Source organism: Anoplophora glabripennis, unplaced genomic scaffold (genome assembly GCF_000390285.2).
Source record: "Anoplophora glabripennis isolate ALB-LARVAE unplaced genomic scaffold, Agla_2.0 scaffold284, whole genome shotgun sequence".
Taxonomy (NCBI): Eukaryota; Metazoa; Arthropoda; class Insecta; order Coleoptera; family Cerambycidae; genus Anoplophora; species Anoplophora glabripennis.
The window spans coordinates 138052-158491 of NW_019416385.1; the positions used below are offsets into that span (position 1 = coordinate 138052).

A 20440-nucleotide genomic window follows, 5' to 3' on the forward strand; every position below is an offset into this window, starting at 1 on the left:
ATAAAAGTTATGGCAAAAAATGGCTTGAGGGGTGGTTATTTCAACCCCTTTCGAGGGGTTAAAATTTTCGAAAAATAGTTGAAAACTCGCATCTGTATTAGTAAACAACCTGTAAAAAATTTGTTATTTGTACCTCGTTCGGTTTTCAAAATACAGCCAATTTTCATAATTTTTTTGGAAACTTTGATGGCCCATATCTTTTCAGGGGTGAACATTTTACTAAGCTGATTTTTTGCAGATCATGGTCTTTTAAAATGTAGATTCACTGGTATCATTTATGCTACTCCATTCAAAAACACCCTGTATATGTATTTTTCTGGTATCATCTACAATATTTAAAAAATTTAAATTAAAGCTAGCATCTGGCTAGGAAAAGTATAACATCCTGTATAATTGAAAGTATTTTTAGTTTATAAATCTTGAGAAATCTGGCAACATTAAAAAAAAAGAAAATGCGGCTCTCCCAATTTTTCACTTAGATATGGGACTTCCTAATGGGACAGGCTGTATAACATTTTTTACTTATACAAGTTCCTTAATGTACGAGTACAGCTGACAGACAGGAAGAAACAACTCTCATGGTTTAACATAAGCAGAGAAACAACAAAGATGTATTTGAAAAATATAGAGCTTTACATCAAACATAAAAAAATGCAAAAATAGTAGTGAACTTAGCTAATAACAAAAATGGTACGTAGGCGTAAAATTTATTCGAACATAACTTTAAATATCTATTACTAACCTAGTTTTAAGTTTTCCAAATATTTGTTTTGAATTGGAATTGATCAGGAAAACTTACTCTTTCATTTCCTTGTCAAGTTTCTTGTCAAACCAATAACCATGTGTCACATATTAAATTTTGAATAGTCGAAAATGCAATAGTTTACATCATAAGGGAGGTAAGTATTTACCAGTCGAGAACGATTTTGCGCCCGAGCGGAACTAGGACTGGCGATAGAGGTAAATTATAATTAACTGCTGCGTGGTGTATAATATTTTGACATTATTCGAAATCTTGCAAAGTCACCTTGGTTGTTAGGATTTTGTCGTTTCTAAGGTGTGCTACATAAATGTTGCAATTTTGCTGGTTTTGAATTATTATTTCTAAATGAGTCATTTTCAAATAGAAAATGCAGCAAATGCTGCCTGCGAATTTTTATTACCCAGAAGTCGAAAATGCGCTACGGACGAGCATTTAGAAATTTCAAAGAATGGTGCCACAACAAAAATACTGGTGTTTCTGAAATGTCACTGCTAGCATATTTCATGGAGAAGTCAAGAACTTTAAAGTCACCGGCGAGTTTGTGGAGTGAATACTCAATGATTAAGTCAACCATTTTCATAGAGGAGAATGTGACTATATCAAAATATCCCAAGCTGAGAGTATTTTCGAAACGTAAGAATAACGGCTATACACCTAAAAAGTCGAACATTTTAACAAGAGAACAAGTCAACGATTTTCTCGTTCAGGCACCCGATAACACATATTTGCTAATGACGGTAGTGACGATCTTAAGCATTGCAGGAGCATGCCGTTCTGATTTCGATGGTATTGTAGTTACAATTCCAGATTCTAAAAATAGTATGTTACGTACGTTTACAATTACTTCTCGTCTGGGTTCTGTTTCTCACCTAGAAATTCTCAAGAANTCGATTTTCCCATTGTTAATGAATTACCCTGTATACAATAATTTTCTGTTCTCTATAACCCCATCAAGTTTGGCAACACTTTTTAAAGCACCCTGTATATTGCTGATGAAATTCGATACTGGACGGGGCTTTAGCCTGCCCAATATTATTAGTTAAAAGGATTCATCAAACTGTTTAAAATATATATTTTGATAAAAAAAAAACCGTTTCATTATATGAGTCCTGAAAACATACTTGGTAAAAACATAATAATTATTCAAACCCTCCTCCATTTATAACTTTTTAATTAAATGACAATATGTAATACTAAATTCTGTAGATCCGCGGCCTCAAGGCATCAGCGCACTTGGAATGTCAGGCAGACCCCAAAACTCGTGTCAATGAGATCTCGATCAAAAGATTTAATGATGGAGAAGACATCGATAAATCCGCGATCGGCGTTTACGCGCTTTGTTTGTCCACGAAGTTAAATTATATAAACGAAGAAGGAAAAATAAACATACCCATAGTGAAGAAATTTTTTTCGTATTTATTTTTAAATGAAACTGTGGTGAATCAAGCTATAGAAAGATGTAGTAACGCCCAGAAGGACGATCCTCAAGACACAGCTATGGCTTTGGCAAAGTGCTTTCGTGAAAGTTACAACGATTTTCATAAGGGAAATAATCTCAATCATTAGGCTCTAGAAATATATCTAATAAAGATTATAATTTTATTACCTGTTTTCTTTCATATCAATTTCAAGGTAATACTTTTCGAGATATTTAACTTTCAAATTTTTTTTGCGTCAAAATCACTACTTACACTGTTAGTAATTCATTAGTTATGTCAGCAGTGGTTCTTTCGAAGTTTATTTCGAAAGTTGTTTAGGGTTAAACAGGGCTCCAAGAGAATTGAGAAACCTCGTAAAATTCAAATGCAACACCTTGTAAATAGTCAAATAGCTTTCAGAATATCCGCCATTATTCTCGTCACACAATGCAACTCTGTAACAAAAATTTTTTAACACATTCCTCAGCATTTTTGGAGATGTGCCTTCGTTATTTTCGATTTTAAAACGACAGTTTCGGTCCGAGCGATCTCCTTAAAATAAACCCACCAGAAAAAAAATCAATAGAAGATAAATCTGGGAAATGGAAAGGCTATGCAAATGAACTGCCTGTGTATCCACATACATATCCGGATAAATACCATTTAAATATTCCCTAACACGAAATATGAAACAATTAAACAATTTTTAAATTAAACTACTCAATTAAGTCTTTCCTGTCTGTCTTTCCAACAAATGAAAGGCTGTAAAAGCTGTAAATACATATTCCTGTTGAAATTTCCTTCAATGATATTGTCCAACTCTGTATTCTCCACATTTTTGGACCCAAACATTTACCAACCGCGCTGACGATTTTTTTGCCAAATCAGTATGGAATTTATAGATTTATGGTATGGTCAGCATAATAGTGAAAATTGTGTAAATACATGTTCTTCCAATACTCAAGAATGTCGATTGGTAAATAGTACTTTAGAAATAAAAAATTTCGGATTTTCTAGATACCTTTTTAGTATCTAGTGATAAAATTGTATTAAATTCTGGAAGTTTTGTTCCGATAACGCTTATTTTTTCTTAGACTTCACAATTTTTTCTGACATTTTAGAGATGGATCTTATACATGAATTATCCTCGCTGCTATTTTCATATGTTCTGGTGGTTTTCACATATTACCATTTGCCGTCCTTTCAAATCATTTTTTATTTTTTTCGAAACAGTCACTTCGAGAAAATCGGGATAATTTCCTTTACAAATACGAGCGGCTAATAAACAATTGCAAACACTTAATTATAGGGAAAGCTATAGCAGAGTTGTAGAGAATTTAGTTCTGCAACCCATAATATAAACCATAGAGGGTTTGAACTTTACCAGATTTTTAAATTTTCTTGACATGTTTGACATTACTTTCTTGCAGTTCTGTAGAACCCTGGCCAACTTTTAGAACAGAATTTGAAGGAATCACTAATACTCAATATTTAGCCACAAAAGATTTTGGTTGGCTTAAGTGGCGATTTTCACAAAAAAAATTTGAAAACTTTTGATACCTCAAAATACCCCAAACTGAGAGCATTTTTGAAACGTAAGAATAACGGCTATACACCTTAAAAGTCGAACATTTTTACAAGAGAACAAGTCAACGATTTTCTCGTTCAGGCACCCGATAACACATATTTGCTAATGACGGTAGTGACGAACTTAAGCATTGCAGGAGCATGCCGTTCTGATGAGTTATGCAAACTTACTTTGGACAACGTCAATTTCAAAAATTTCGATGGTATTGTAGTTACAATTCCAGATTCTAAAAATAGTATGTTACGTACGTTTACAATTACTTCTTGTCTGGGTTCTGTTTCTCACCTAGAAATTCTCAAGAATTAATCAAGATTAGACTGGAAATTAAAACTGAAATTTCACGCTTTCTTATGCGCTGTCAAGCAGGTAGATGTTACAACCAACAGTCGACAAGAATAACCCTTTCTATGATTCCTATATAAGATTGCACAGTTTTTGAAACTAGAACATCCTGAAACATATACAGGCCATTCATTCCGCAGAACATCGGCAACATTACTGGCTAATACAGGAGTTGATGTATTAGCAATCAAGAGACATGGTGGGTGGAAATCAGCCACAATTGCAGAAAGTTATGTTGCTGACAGTTTAAGTAACAAATATGAAATAGCCAACAGGATTCTTTACAATGACACTCCGACTCCAGGTTCTAGTAGTACGTCGCATCATGCTGTTTTAATGGATCAGTCAGATAATGTTGAGCCTCCAGTGACTGAAATGGAGCCGTCCAATCATTTTGAGAAAAATGTGACAATTAGTAAACGCGAGAAGAATAATTATACAGATTTTATAAATATTACTAAATGTAATAACTGTACAATTACTATAAATATTCATTCATCATAATTAATAAAATATAATGTTCATTAAATATTTCTATTTATTTGTTCATAAAATATGCATTTATAACTCTAAATCGCTTTTTTCCCTAGGGAGGTAAGTTACCTCACCTACCTCCCGTTGTCCATAGCAACTTCTACATCTACGGTAAAATCCACTTACTTCCTTAAAAACAATGTATTAATAACCTATTTACTACAGTGGGAGCAGGTAAAAATCATTGCCTATTTTTTATTCATTTCTGTAATGTAGTCAGTGTACTAGTCTACTTGACTGTACACTTAGCTGCGAAATTTGTTTAAAATGGTGTAACCTGATGGATTGTTTACATATCGTTACTAACAGTACCGTAACGACATTAATACACGAAAGAGATTATTATAAGTTTGTGAAAGGCAGCTTAAACCATTTACTTTTTATGATACGTGGGAATCGCGGATGCATGAGGGAAATTGTAAGCATAAATATTATCTACTCATTAACAAATTTACTCCGACACCTTAAAGTTAAATAAACTGGATTTGAATGAGTGTATAATTAATTTACTAAATAATACTACTTATGTATATGTGCAGATACACTGACATCTAACAACGAGTTAAAGAAGCAAAGCTAACCAATCGACGGCTTCTCAATTGCAAAATAAACTGATGTTCATTAAGGTAAATACATTTTTGGTTAATAACAAAGTAGAGTTGTTTCAAAATCTTATGAGCTTTGACCTTGATATGCGCAGAAACATAATACCGACCATCGCCTAAATTATTCTACGTCCTAAAAACATTACATCCATTATTCACAGTCTATCTCGAGCTCTCGTAGCGTAAACAAGCCTTTGCTCCTATTACAAATATCATAATAAAATGCTCTATTCTTTATTATTTTAATTTAAGCAATAAAAATATGTACAACGAACGTTCGCCAGTTGACTTAGTTCATTTCTGGTTGTAATGCGGCACGTGGTCTAATTCTGAGTCAATGTTTTCACAACGTGCTTATTAGAAGAATTATGTGGATAGGTCACGCCTTTCGCGCATTTCGCGGCTCATTAGATTTTGAAACTACTCTACCTATTCTTTCGAATGTAAATCAGATATAAGCTACAAAGTACGTTCAATAGATTCGATTAATTATTTATATTTGAAATACTCTTATTTTTAACAGATATGTTTACACTGCGATAAAAATTTTACATAAACATTAATTAGTTGTGTGATTGTAAGTCAGAAATAGTTTATTTCTTGTTTGTTGTTGACTTAACAGCTTTTAATCACAGTATTTTTCCTCAAGATTCTATAAATGCATTCCTATGTATTTATCATATATTAGTAAATTGTAATTATTAGTAATATTTTGAAATGAATTATATTTTAGTTTTAGAGTTACCAAAACCTTTTAGCCAATTCGTACCTTAATGATAATGTAAACTGTGCTTATTTATAGAAATTTGCGGATAGAGTAGTAACTATTTTGATTAGTTTTTACTGTCTGCCAGTTTCTAGTTGTCAAAGCTTTTATCTAGTTTAAATCACTTTTACTTCGACGTTAAATCTCAGAAACTTTAAAGTCAAACATTTTTGAAGTGGCATTACCTACTGGTAAATAGTGATGATGTACCATTTATATTCCCTTCACGCAATTATTAAATGAACCATATCCCACCTTGCTGCTTTCAGATAAAAAATTATGTCCAAGTACGAGTATCTTTTGTTAATGTTCTGTGATTTTTAATATTTTACCAATATTGGACAGAATAACTTAATTGTGATGTTAACAAACCATATTAGTTAATATTATTATGCCATTTCTGCGAAAAAAAGTAAAAACTACGAAACACATTTGACCTCGCATAACCCCTAGATAGTAACAGAATTATCTCTGTATATATAAAGAGCTCTTAAAATGGAAATATGCAAAAAATATAAAATCATGAGAACTTGTGCTATAGTTGTTTGTATTGTCACCTTAGTGGTTTCAGTAAGTTGTATATTTTATTANAGGTAAATACAATTTTGGTTAATAACAAAGTACCTATTCTTTCGAATGTAAATCAGATATAAGCTACAAAGTACGTTCAATAGATTCGATTAATTATTTATATTTGAAATACTCTTATTTTTAACAGATATGTTTACACTGCGATAAAAATTTTACATAAACATTAATTAGTTGTGTGATTGTAAGTCAGAAATAGTTTATTTCTTGTTTGTTGTTGACTTAACAGCTTTTAATCACAGTATTTTTCCTCAAGATTCTATAAATGCATTCCTATGTATTTATCATATATTAGTAAATTGTAATTATTAGTAATATTTTGAAATGAATTATATTTTAGTTTTAGAGTTACCAAAACCTTTTAGCCAATTCGTACCTTAATGATAATGTAAACTGTGCTTATTTATAGAAATTTGCGGATAGAGTAGTAACTATTTTGATTAGTTTTTACTGTCTGCCAGTTTCTAGTTGTCAAAGCTTTTATCTAGTTTAAATCACTTTTACTTCGACGTTAAATCTCAGAAACTTTAAAGTCAAACATTTTTGAAGTGGCATTACCTACTGGTAAATAGTGATGATGTACCATTTATATTCCCTTCACGCAATTATTAAATGAACCATATCCCACCTTGCTGCTTTCAGATAAAAAATTATGTCCAAGTACGAGTATCTTTTGTTAATGTTCTGTGATTTTTAATATTTTACCAATATTGGACAGAATAACTTAATTGTGATGTTAACAAACCATATTAGTTAATATTATTATGCCATTTCTGCGAAAAAAAGTAAAAACTACGAAACACATTTGACCTCGCATAACCCCTAGATAGTAACAGAATTATCTCTGTATATATAAAGAGCTCTTAAAATGGAAATATGCAAAAAATATAAAATCATGAGAACTTGTGCTATAGTTGTTTGTATTGTCACCTTAGTGGTTTCAGTAAGTTGTATATTTTACTAATTACTTCTCAAGATTTGAACAAGTTATTGTCGATTATTTAATATTAAGTGTACTTTTCACGAAAAAATTGAAATGTACAAATGAAAAATTTTAAAACAATTAATAGGAATAACAAGGAACATGATTTTAAAGTTTATGTAATTTTCTTTCTGGTTTATGTCTTATGATACAAATAATAAAGAAATTAAAAAAGTAAAGGAATACCACGAATGGCTAAATTAAATTTCACATTTTTATTTCATAAATATTTTGTAATTCAAACCATTTCTGTAAATATTATCATATATTTCTTCTTACTAAAATTATTGCAAAAATATATTTATCGGGAAAATATAAATATAATAACTGCCCTTTTCATGACTGTTTTAGTCAACAGAGATTATTAATAAGACAAAAATCTACAGATCCGCTGTACTAATGAAGGACAAAAAAAGAGAGTCGAGAAAATCCACATCGAATGCCAAGCTGATCCAAAAACTCAAGTTGATGAGGAACTCTTAAAAAGATACTATAAAGGAGAACAATTCGATAAGTCCCTACTTGGTGCTCACATGTTTTGTATGGTAACGAAATTTGGTGTACTAGATGAAGATGGAAAAATAATCAAATCCACCTTGAAGACAACTTTTTCTCGCTTCATTTCGGATGAAACTAAGTTGAACGAAGCTATGGAAAAATGTGCGGTTGAGAAGAATGATCATAAAGACACCGCTTTGGATTTAGTAAAGTGCTTTCGTGAAGAAAGTGGCTTGAGTGGACCTAAACACATTCATGATAGGTTCTAAAAATATTGCAAAATAAATATAAAAATTCAATTTTGTAGTTAATTTGTTTTCGTACATACATACTACAAATAGAATCATTGGTGTATGAACGAATTATAAAATAATATTATCTACTTTATTTAACTTATTTTATGCTAAATATTACAAACGTGATACAGAAATATATACAAAAAAATGTTAAACCATTACTGTCACTATCTATTGAATAAAATTTTCTAGTCTTTATGTAGAAAATCTTAATTCGATAAGTCTCACAGTGGCTATTGTAGTAAGTTATAGTAATTTTTAATTCTTGTTGTGATAATGCTTTTGTACAGTGTTTGATACATTATCTTTCATCTGGTTTTTTATGTTAGCTCCTTTAACTTAAATACATACTAGTAGATTGGTGAAATCAAGTCTTATACAAGAAATTTATTGTCGCGGACGTCCTAACATCCTAAAAGCGTGGGCAATGTCGACAATTCGACGCATATTTTCGTTCTGTATATCTGATGTCTTACAACGTGTACCTAATTTAAATCAGATACAATTGTCGATTCTCAGATATTAATGAAAAACCATTTCAATCGTAAGATTTTAATATCCTTGTACCTTGTAAGCGAAGCATTTTCGGACCAAAGTAAGTTTTAAAATCAAGTGTTTTTACCTTATAATTCTATCGTTGCTGTATGATCATTTTTGTCTGAGGTACATGTACAGGTTACTAGTCTGAATGTATCTTATTGTTAGTACTCTCTCCTGTTTTCGAATTTCGTTAAATAAAAAATGGTGGGTAGAGTTTTAGGACTACGAATTAGTTCGTAACTATTTTGATTTCTGTTTGGATTAGTTATTACAGGCACTTGATAACCTTTCACAAATTTAGTTTAGTCATAATTAGCTAGATCACGTCATGTCGAGTCAGCCGAATTTCAATAAGGATTGTTGTTAATATTGAGATTTCCACAGTTTTCAGAGTTTGTTCAGAGTTCAAGGGTTAATTATTTTAAGCATTTAATTATTTCGCATTTTAAGAATTTTTTCAGAAGTCAAGCTACTAAATTTCAACATGAGATTTAAATCCAAGTGCGTTTGAAAGAGTTTGGAAGAGTTGTTTCAGCAAAAAAATTTACCTCTCCATATAACATAACCTCAAATATATTTAATTTATCCTCACAATTTCACCCTATTTTAGAGGATGTTTTAGCGTTTTACTACAAATGACATGGTAAATCGGTTTTCGGGCTGCGGAATCGGATTGAGCATCAAAAAGTACAAATTTATGTACTCGCATAACTTTTTTTGTGGGAATGTGTTATTAAATAAACCAGATCCCACTTTTCTTGCTTTCAGATTAAAATATATTTCGTAGCATGTTTTGTTAATGTTCTGTAAATTAATTAATATTTTACCATATTGGATAGAATAGATAGTGCATAGCCTAATTGTGATGTTAATAAATCATATTAGATAATACTATTATGCTGCTTCTATGAAAAAAAAAAACAAAATATATATTTTGGCCTCGCATAACCCCTAGATAATAACATAATTATCACCGTGTATATCAAGAGCTCTTATAATTGCAATATTCTAAAAATATCGAATCATGAGAACTTGTGCTATAGTTGTGCATTGCCGCCTTAGTGGTTTCAGTAAGTTGTACCTACATTTTATTAATTAGGTACTTCTTAAGATTTGAACAAGTTATTGTCGATTATTTAATATTAATTGTACTTCTCAGGGAAAAATTGAAATGTTCGAATGAAGATTTAAAAACAAATAATAGTAATCACAAAATCAACACAATTCACAGCGAATGCCAAGCGGATCCAAAAACTTATGCTGACGAGGAGCTCTTGAAAAAACACCATAAAGGAGAACAAGTCGACAAGTCTAAGATTGGTGCACACATACTTTGTATGTCCGCGAAATTTGGTGTAATAGATGAAAATGGAAAAATAAACAAATGCACCTTGAAAAAAGCTCTCTCCCACTTCATTACAGATGAAACCAAGTTAAACGAAGCTATAGAAAAATGTGCGGTTGAGAAGGATGACCCTAAAGACACAGCTCTGGATTTAGGAACGTGTTTTCGTGAACATGGTGGTGTGAATGGACCTGAACACATTCGTAATAAGCACTAAAAATATTGTATAATATAAAATTCAATTTTGTAGTTTGCTTTTTTTACTTACTACAAATAAAAGGCCGCCACTATTATTTTGTATAGTATGTACCGTACTTTTCGCTTATTATATTTTTTAGAAAATTGAGTATTAACATGTTGGTTGGCTATTTTATTTTCACAATAAGGAACACAATATTGCATTAATTTAATTTTGTATTAATAAATTTGAAAATAATACTTGAAGACAAACATAAACCTCAATAAATATTCCAGATTTGTCGTAATTCCTAATAAATGTCATCATAATGATTTAAACTATTGAGGCAAAAATCCTCAAAAACAATGGAACAGACTAGAATTAGCACGGGTGTTGCGATTTAGCAGACGGTGGTTTACTTTTAAAAAACTGACAACTGAAATTTTACCATTTCATTTTATATACAGGGTGTTCCAATTAAAAACTTCCCACCTGGAAAATATCGGAATAAAATAAAAACCAAACGCCAACGAAGCGGTGAATTGTTGAATTTTGTTCCTCCTATATCGAGAATCCATGTTATCTCTAAATTCAAAATTTATACTATCCTTATAAAACTTATGTTAATATGCAGGGTGTTTTGTAATTATATAGCATATTCTCGGGAGTGTATAGGGGAGGTGAAAATAACTCTAGTTTGCCATAAGAAAAAAATTCCTAAAGTGCTCCTTGACGGAGATACAGGGTACCAAAGGGGTACCCAGCGAGTTACCTTTTCGGCTCTAACTTTTAAACCGACTAGGCCATAAAGGCTTATAAATTCTATTGTAGATTGTCAGGGAAATCAGGAATGGACTTGCAACCACACTCGTTGGGTAAAAATTTTGATAGATGTCATTTTATATTCAGTTTTCAGATCTATAAAATGACACCTGTCAAAATTTTGGCCCAACGAGTGTGGTTGCTCGTCCGTTCCTGACTTCCCTGACAGTGTAAAACATCTACTATAGTATGATTTTATGAGCTTTTATGGCCTACATAAAATATTAAAATTTCATTAAATTATACACCTCGGTTCAAAAGTTAGAGCCTAAAAAGTAAATCGCTGGGTACCCACCCCTTTGAGGCTCTGTATCTTCGTCAAGAGGCACTTTGTGAATTTTTTTATGACAAACTAGGGTTATTTTGACCTTCCCTATACACTCCCGAGAATATATCATGTACTTACCAGACACCCTGTATAACTTAATTTAAAAAAATATTCCTTAATGATAAATATTTGAATTCTTAATTAATTTATGTTATTATTTGTATTAATTACTTTCTAGGATATAAATAATTATTTTTACCAATTTAACTAAGTTTAATTAATTATACAATTCACACAGATTTTATTTTAACTTTAAAAATGTTTTTAGCCTCAAAAGTTGATCTGGAGATAGGGTGTATAGTATACAGGGCGATTCAGAACTTAACTACAGGAGACTCTTATTATTGCAATTTTGTAGAAAAAATCAAAAAACGCAGTTCGAAAATGATTTAAAAATACACTTCTGCACGGCACACAGTGGGATATATTGGACAAAATTCTCGTCACTCGCCAATTTTCATCGTCTCGTCATGATTTTTTTTTAATAATCTCGTGGTAATCTGAATTTTCATATTCCGGTGAGGTTTTTTCAAAAAACCCTTTTTTTAATGCTTAGGGAGCGCCCCAACCTCAATATCGAAGAAAATTTTTTTAAATACGATGTTCAGTTGTAGAAAAAAATGTTTAAAAAGTATCTGCTATAAATAAAATTGATTATTATGACCCTTGATGACATATCTGATGTTTTTTCTTCAAAAACTTAACCTCAAAATTATTAATTCTAACCTAAAATCCTTAAACAAAATTTATATTGGAAAAATTTTTTTTCACATGCCAAAAGTACGAAATGGATTCAATAGAACCCTACGTAATATGTTATACCCAAACCATGAATTTGAATCTAAAAAACCTAACCTCAAAACCAACATTAACTAAGTTTAAACTCACTAAATTAAGGATTAATAAAAGGAATGAAAAATATCTTTATTGTACAGAGATTCGATCAACAGTTTTTCCGAGAGCGCACACCTTGTACCATACCGTACCCAAATCTGACACCTTAACCCAAGAACCTAACCTCAAAACTGGAAAGAAAAAAATGCTCACAAAATTATTTTTTTAATAAAAAGTATAAATGTATTTTTGTTGAGTGTTCATCATCGCGATCGCCAAAACCTTTAGTTAAAACTGAAAATAACCTAAAGACCTTGAAATTTCGAAAACTCGAATTTTTTGCTAGAAAAATTCCATAAAAGCATCTACATAGCAATAAAACGTTTGTAAAACATTATTGTGGCTTATTATTACTAACCATTAAATTTGCAATGAAGCCTGATAGAATAACCTAACCGCAAATTCAGGAGTTAGGAGAATCAAATATCTAAAAAAAATTAAAAAATATTTAAAAAATTTTTCTTCGACATTGAGGTTGGGGCGCTCCCTAAGCATTAAAAAAAGGGTTTTTCGAAACAACCTCACCGGAATATGAAAATTCGGATTACCACGAGATTATTAAAAAAAAATCACGACGAGACGATGAATGAAAGTTGGCGAGTGGCGAGAATTTTGTCCAATATTTCCCACTGTGCGGCACTGGAAACTGATCCACTGTAAAACCTGACCTCGCGCAATGCGACCGGCATCGGCATGGCGAGAAAGTGTGATAAAAACGGATAAAAACTTGAAAGTATTTCGCAAGGAAAGAAATAAATAGAATTTTATAGCAACTATTTTATATCAGCAAATTCAATTTTTTTGCTACTATTGGTATTATTAATTAATGAAATTAATGTGTGGTTTTAATTAATAAAATCATTTGACATACCTGATGTTACATACAACAACTATTCGAAATTTTGTCCACCGACGTGTAAACACATTTGGACCTGTCTTACTAGTTGTTGTTTAATAAATTGTTATTAAAAGGATTGTGAGGAGTTATTAGACTTCAATCAGAAAATTTTGAAATATAAAATATAATATAACTGTTTCGCCTTCAAGTTAAAAAATATTCCAGTGTAATGCTGACCGTTTATTATATACGTATTATACCTAGAGAACAAGCAGTGCATGCTTTAAATATATTATTAATAAATGATATTTTGTAAGATTATTATAAAAAATAAACAGTCAAACACATTTAACCTCGCATAACCCTTAGATAATAGAATTATCACTATGTATATAAAGAGCTCTTAAAATGAAAATATTCAGAAAATATCGAATCATGAGAACTTGTGCTATAGTTGTCTGCATTGCTACCTTAGTGGTTTCAGTAAGTTGAACATTTTATTAATTACTCCTCAGTTATTGTCGATTATTCATTATTAAGGGTACTTCTCAGGAAATAATTGAAATGTAACAACAATTTAAAACTTTTAATTAAACAATAGTAATAACAAGGAATACAATTTCAAAAATAAGAAAAAGATAAAGGGATACCAATTAAATTTCACAATTATACTTCGTAAATATATTGCAATCTAAATTATCACATTAAATATTTAAAAACTCTAGCCAGGGGTTCTCCTCGCTTCAAAAATTATTGCAAAAACATATTTATTTGAGAATATTATAATAGTTTCATTCTTTTCTTATTTCTGCCCTTTTCATTAGTCTGTCATTCAGAGATCATTAATAATATGTATAAAAATCTGCAGATCCACTGCGCTAGTGAAGAACAACACGAGAGAGTCAAGAAAATCCACAGCGAATGCCAAGCCGATCCAAAAACTCATGCCGACGACGAACTTTTAAAAAAATACCATAAAGGAGAAGAAGTCGACAAGTCTATAGTTGGTGCTCACATGCTTTGTATGTCCACGAAATTTGGTGTAATACAAGAAGATGGAAAAATAAACAAATCCGCCTTGAAGACATCTCTTTCCCGCCTCATTTCGGATGAAACTAAGTTGAACGAAGCTATAGAAAAATGTGCAGTTGAGAAGGATGATCCTAAAGACACAGCTCTGGCTTTAGGAAAGTGCTTTCGTGAACAAGGCGGTTTGAGAGGACATGAACACATTCATAACAGGCTCTAAACATATTGTATAATATAAAATTCAATTTATTTGTTAGTTTCCTTTCATACCTACTACAAATAAAATCATTACTTGACACACCAATTATAAAACAATTAACTTTCTTTTATAATGAATATTACAAACGTCATGTAGAAATATCATATAAAAAGTTGTTAAACAACTACTGTCATTTTTTTTACTGCAGGAATAAAATTTTATAGCCTTTATGAAGAAAATCTTAAGTCTATAAGCTTCACAGCGGCTATTTCAGTAAGTTTTAGTAATTTTTAATTTTTGTTATGATAGTATTTTTGTACAGTCCCTGATATTATCTTTCACAGTATGTTTTTTTCTTCAAATTTGGTACACAATTATTTTTGGGGACGTAAATAAATCTTACGGTGTTATTTTTTTTAATAAAAAATATATCTAACACATTTTTCTAAAAAATGCTTCCATATAAAAATCGTAGCAGATCAGGCTCTTGTGGCAATGGAAAACCAATAGTTGCTAAATGATGACCTTTCAGGACCCATAAAAATAGTCTGACTCCATCCTGCCAGCCGTTTAACACGATTTTATTTAAAAATACTGCATTTCGAGTAAAAAATTTAAAAAAATCCTTTTGTAAAAAAGGATTTTTCCGTTTGCTACAGTGAAAAAAAAAATTAAAATATACTGACTATCTCCGAAATGGAAGACTGGCAACTATGTTGTAACTAACTGGTTTGTTCTTTAAAAGGAATTGATGAGTTTTTACAAATTATCTTTTTTCTGTAGATAGATGCGATTATTTAGAAGCAGAAACTGGGAGAATATATTCCCGTCATAATCCCTCCAAACTTACATAATCGATTCAGCTCCATAAAAGATATACAGTCAATTGAACGTAATTTTTTTCAAATTCAATGTCCTATTTTTACTTGTAATTTGTGATTTTAAGAGGAATTGGCAAGAGTTATGCGCAACCAATAGATCAATTTGAACAGAATATAATCTCTTTCTTTTTCAAAATGACGAGGTGATACGTCCCTCCGTACGCCACAGATGTATTTAAGGAAATGTTTTAGAATGATTTTTATGTTCCATAACCTTACAACATTAGTTTAATAAGCTGCGCTATGAGATTAGTCAAATTAAGGTCTCACGTTTGCCCACAAATTTGAACTTTTCTGGATCGTCAAAATCCAGGGGGCATTGGGATCGACACCCTTAAATTTGACAAATTACTCCTTTATCGTTAATATCTATTATATTTGTAGTCATAATAGTTTAAGTAACAAATTGTCTCTTTTTGAAACTAGTTTTCTAAGATATGATGGAGTCGACCAAACTGCCACCTGGCCGCAGACGCCCTAATTTATCCTAAAACTTTGGGCAATGTCGACAATTAGACGCATCTTCAGGTCCCGTATATCTGATATCGTACAACTTCTACCTATAAATCAGATTCCATTGTCGATTCTCAGTATTTTTACCCGATAATTCTGTGGTTGCTGTATGGCTATTGCTCTCTGGGATACCCGCATTACAGGTTACCGTATTTCATTGGATAAAAAATGATAGGTAAATAATTTTAAGACTACGAGCTGCTTTTGTAACTATTTTGTTTTCTGTTCGGATTAGTTATTACAGGTCACTTGAACAACTTTTGACACTAGCAATAGGTATATGCTTTTAGTTTAGTCATAATCAACTAGATCACGTTGGCTCTTTGTAATACCCTTGGTACCTATATAGTCAAGGGTAATACCTTTGACAGTTTGTCGAGCCAGACGAATTTTAATAAGGAAATCTGTAATTATAAACTTCGTTGGCATAACAGACCCGTAGTGTAGCGACTCCAATGTTACTTTCTAGAAACACAAATCTCAAGCCGTAAATGTCAATCTTTCACATTTAATTTTGGAATTTCCACAGTTTACAGAAAATGTCCACACTAAGTTTTTTTTTATTGTAAAACTTAAAATATATATCATTTATATCATTCCTATTCAACATACAATAATTATAGCTACACTTTTCGCTTATTATTACATTTTTTATAAAATTGGGTGCTATCGTGTCGTAATAACTGGTTGACTGGTTTATTTTCAGAATAAGGAACACAATACTGCATTAATTTAAAGCTTTTAATTTATAAATTTGGAAATAATACGTAAAAACAAACATAAACTTCAATAAATGTTTAAGATTTGTCATAATTCCTAAGAAATATCATTACTTACAATGATCTTAACTTTTGAGTTTTTGACAAACTGTAGATTGGTTGAAGAAAATATTGTGAAAAATTGCACCAATCACTAATCGATGAAACAGAATGTTGTGTTTTAATGTAATCTTGGTATTTTTGTTTTAATTTTAGGGAAATTTAATTGCCAACGTGAAGGAAATAAAATTACTGTTCCAAACAAAACTGGTCACGTAGTTTGGAATCATTTATGAAGGCTCTTTGGCATGGACGTTCCGATTTAGCTTTTTTTATATATAAAATTGGAGAGTCAACCAATTTAATGTTAATCCTGTAAAAATCTTCATCGGAAAATTATTTATTTTGTTTTTTAAACCTCCTATATTGACAGTTTTACTTAAAATCCACGATACCTATCTGTAAATTAAAAATTTATGCTATCCTTAAAATTTGAATTAAAAAAACGATTACATTTGTGTTAATATGGAATTTAATAACATAGGCCAGGAAAATAAGCTGGGAAATGAACATTTCGCGACTTTTTATTTCTACAAACTGAATTTATCACTATAGATGCTAAATATTATGTACAATAACATATTAGTTTCCACAGTCAAAGTTATAAGCAGAAGAAGTTTATTTATGACTTTTGAATTAAACATTTATAAACTGCGTTATTATTACCAGAACGTTTTGGCATCACATCCTCTCATTCCCTATCACTGGGACAGTGGGACAGAATCCCAAAAAGCTGGCCAAAACCTCAAAACATTGTCTAACGGCTTTGAAATTTTCTACTCGGGGTGTTTTCGGGGTCGCTAATAAGGAATCCAATATCAGTTTTGGCAAAAAAATGGCGGATCCAATATGGTGACCGAGTATATTATAAAATTCTTATTTTTCGGTGAAATTTTGTATCTGGGGGTTTTATATTGCGCTAATTACGAATAAAATGTTTGTTTTTAAATAAACAAAATATTTTAATCGTAATTGCATCGACAATGTATAAGAATCAGAAAGATTTCGACGGGGAACTAGGTACAAATGAACTGAACATAAAAATTAGATAAGAAAATATATATTTTTTAATTTGTACACTACATCTACATTGGATTAATCTAGTCACATTCATTATCGCCCAATTTGCACGAGACGTGTGCTTCAAGAATGAGAGCTGCATCGTTCACAACTTGGGAAGCAGGAGTATTCTTAATTATGCGGAATATCTCTTGTCCTTATAAATTGCTGTGCTTCTCTAATGTCTGCAGTTCCTGAAATCAGTGAATAATACGGGATTACATCTCTCGGAGCCGAAACTAGCCCGTGAATAGAATCAACAACGAGCGAAAACAAAAGATCTCACAGTACTGTGACATATTTTACTATGTTTTATTCATGTACACAATAATTTATTGAAGAGATATGTTTATTCATCCTTAACAAATAACTAATAATGAAAGAAGTTAAGAAATAATATATAATGTCAGCGACCCCGAAAACCCCTTTATACGAAAATACCACGTCGAAATTTGCACGGCTTCAGAAAAAAATCATATCTCCGTTCGCGCAAAAATGCGCAAGTTCGTCGACCACGCGTTTTTTTCGTTAGTATACAAGCAGTTCAATAAAAAATATTTCAAAGAACGAGCGAGGACGAGCGATAAAGTTATGTCTGCCTGAAAGTTTACTTTTCGTTTGCGTTTTCCCAAAAAGACACCCTCAATTCAAAACGAATAACTTTTTTCATAATAATAATATTGCAATTATATAAACTGTTTTTCTGTAGCGTATGGCGCGCGTCAAATTCAGTAGTTCGATGAGACTCATGTAACGGTCATATTCGAACCATAGAAAATATAGTGCTAACGTAAAATGAAATGTCCCTAACATTGCCAATAACCCGCGAAACAGCGCCACGTAGCGTTTTGGAAGCTTACTACTACTTAGCGCCTAATGAGTAGGCAACACTGTATACTTTGTGAACTGATTACAGCGCCATCTATCGTATGGAAACGACTTCTCACTTATATCCTCTATATTATTTAAAAAAATTTAAAAGTAAACCTTTATATACCAATAGGAATAGTCAAGAGTCAATACTTTTGAGAACAGATTATTTAGTTAAACAGAATATGTAGCGAAGAACTAATATTCAGTACTTTTCTAATTCACTTCTGTTTTGATAACGAAACTAGAGGTTTCAGAAACGTCATAGTGTTTTTGTGATGTGTATTTGTTTTTCCAGTGCGTAACCAGACTTATACATGTAGATGTATGTCTCTTGCATCTCAATATTAGGCAAAAGTTTTCGGTATTGACATCTGACTGTCCCTATCGGTACAAGGGTTTACTTTTCCAGTTTTTTTTTTCTTCAAACTATAGAAAAATATCCAAATATCCAAATCATAACAAATATTTATAATGCCACAAATAAATAGAGACAATTTCTTCTTATTTATTATTTTATTGTATTATAGTATTTTTCAAATTTTGACATTTGCCAAAATATACTTAGTAAATGGTTTTTATAAGGAAATAAAAGATTTTTTTAATAATTTTTAAGTTTATTTTGTATCTACAGGAAACCCTAATTGGTTTATACAGAATGTTGATTTGCATGTACTATTAAAACAATTTCTCGTTATATATTTAATTGTAAGTAAAATGACAGCAATTTAATTCATTTGCTTCATAAACTTGAAAAGTTGGTAAGTAAGCTGTAAAAATATAAAAATCATGCATGAACTGTTATAATAATCTCACTTTCCGGAGAGTATAACCGAATATTTGTACAGTATTGGGTTAAATTCAATAGTTCAGTTGATGTCATATAGTTTGGAACTCTCAAACCATAGAAAACTTAATATTAACACTATATTTTCTGTCTCAAACTGAATAAAGAAAGCAATTCACCACAATATATTTGTACCATTAAAAATTTTGTAAGCATCTAAGTATCGAAGGTTTCATAAAATATTAGTTGGAGTTTATCATCATACACATAATTATTTTTATCTACATTTAACTTAAATAACATGTAATGTAGTATAACAACCCTAGGTTCGATAAAAAAAATAAACGTAGTTGTGGCCAAAAACATGTGATCGTCATAAGGAATCCCTAGGTTGTATGTATCTATTTTTTAATTGACCGGAAGGCGCTGGCTACTAACTTTTTTTGAGGGGATGTATGGTTTAATTTTATAAAACAAAAGCATTGTAAATACACCTAACTTTATTATTTACGTACAACAATCTTCAAATTAAACATGTGACAAATAGAAAGAACAACAAAAACATTAACAACCATTTAACATAAAATGAGAGTGCCAGGCTCACCTAGAGCTCCTGTGGGAAAAGAGCATGGCAGATAAACCCACGATTGCTCTAACTACCCAAATATAAATACAAAACAACCGATAACAAAAGGCATACATTAAGATCCTTTGCTAATGATAATTAAGACCTGACTTATTTAATGTGTCACTAAATGTCACCTCACTCGAATCAAACATACACACTTCCAAGTAAAGCTGAAGAGGTTTGGTGTTAGTTAGCCGGCAGGGCCGGAAGGTACTGGAGTCCCATACGGGAGGCAATCCAGCTATAGTTGAGATTTCGGAAGATCCTTCTTAACACTGGAGTCCCATACGGGAGGCAATCGAGCTTAATCCAGATTCGTTCCGCACGGGCG

General features: G+C 31.3%; 1 protein-coding gene across 6 annotated transcripts in view; it reads left to right on the plus strand.

Moving 5' to 3' along the window:
• The window catches only part of LOC108906321 (B2 protein-like), a 22149-nt gene extending 7546 nt beyond the window's left edge, over window positions 1–14603 (plus strand). Inside the window, exons 2-3 of one of the 6 annotated variants that reach the window (XM_023454387.1) lie at window positions 5185–5271; window positions 7973–8383. In XM_023454387.1, coding sequence (XP_023310155.1) covers window positions 5260–5271; window positions 7973–8353 — 393 coding nt within the window. In that variant the 5' untranslated portion in view covers window positions 5185–5259 and the 3' untranslated portion in view covers window positions 8354–8383. Of the gene's footprint in view, window positions 1–1969; window positions 2366–5184; window positions 5272–7479; window positions 7548–7972; window positions 8384–13702; window positions 13809–14193 lie in introns of those variants that run through there. The other 5 variants (XM_018709549.1, XM_018709550.1, XM_018709545.1 and 2 more) reach the window with 5 other exon arrangements.
• The last annotated feature ends 5837 nt before the right edge of the window (window positions 14604–20440 follow it).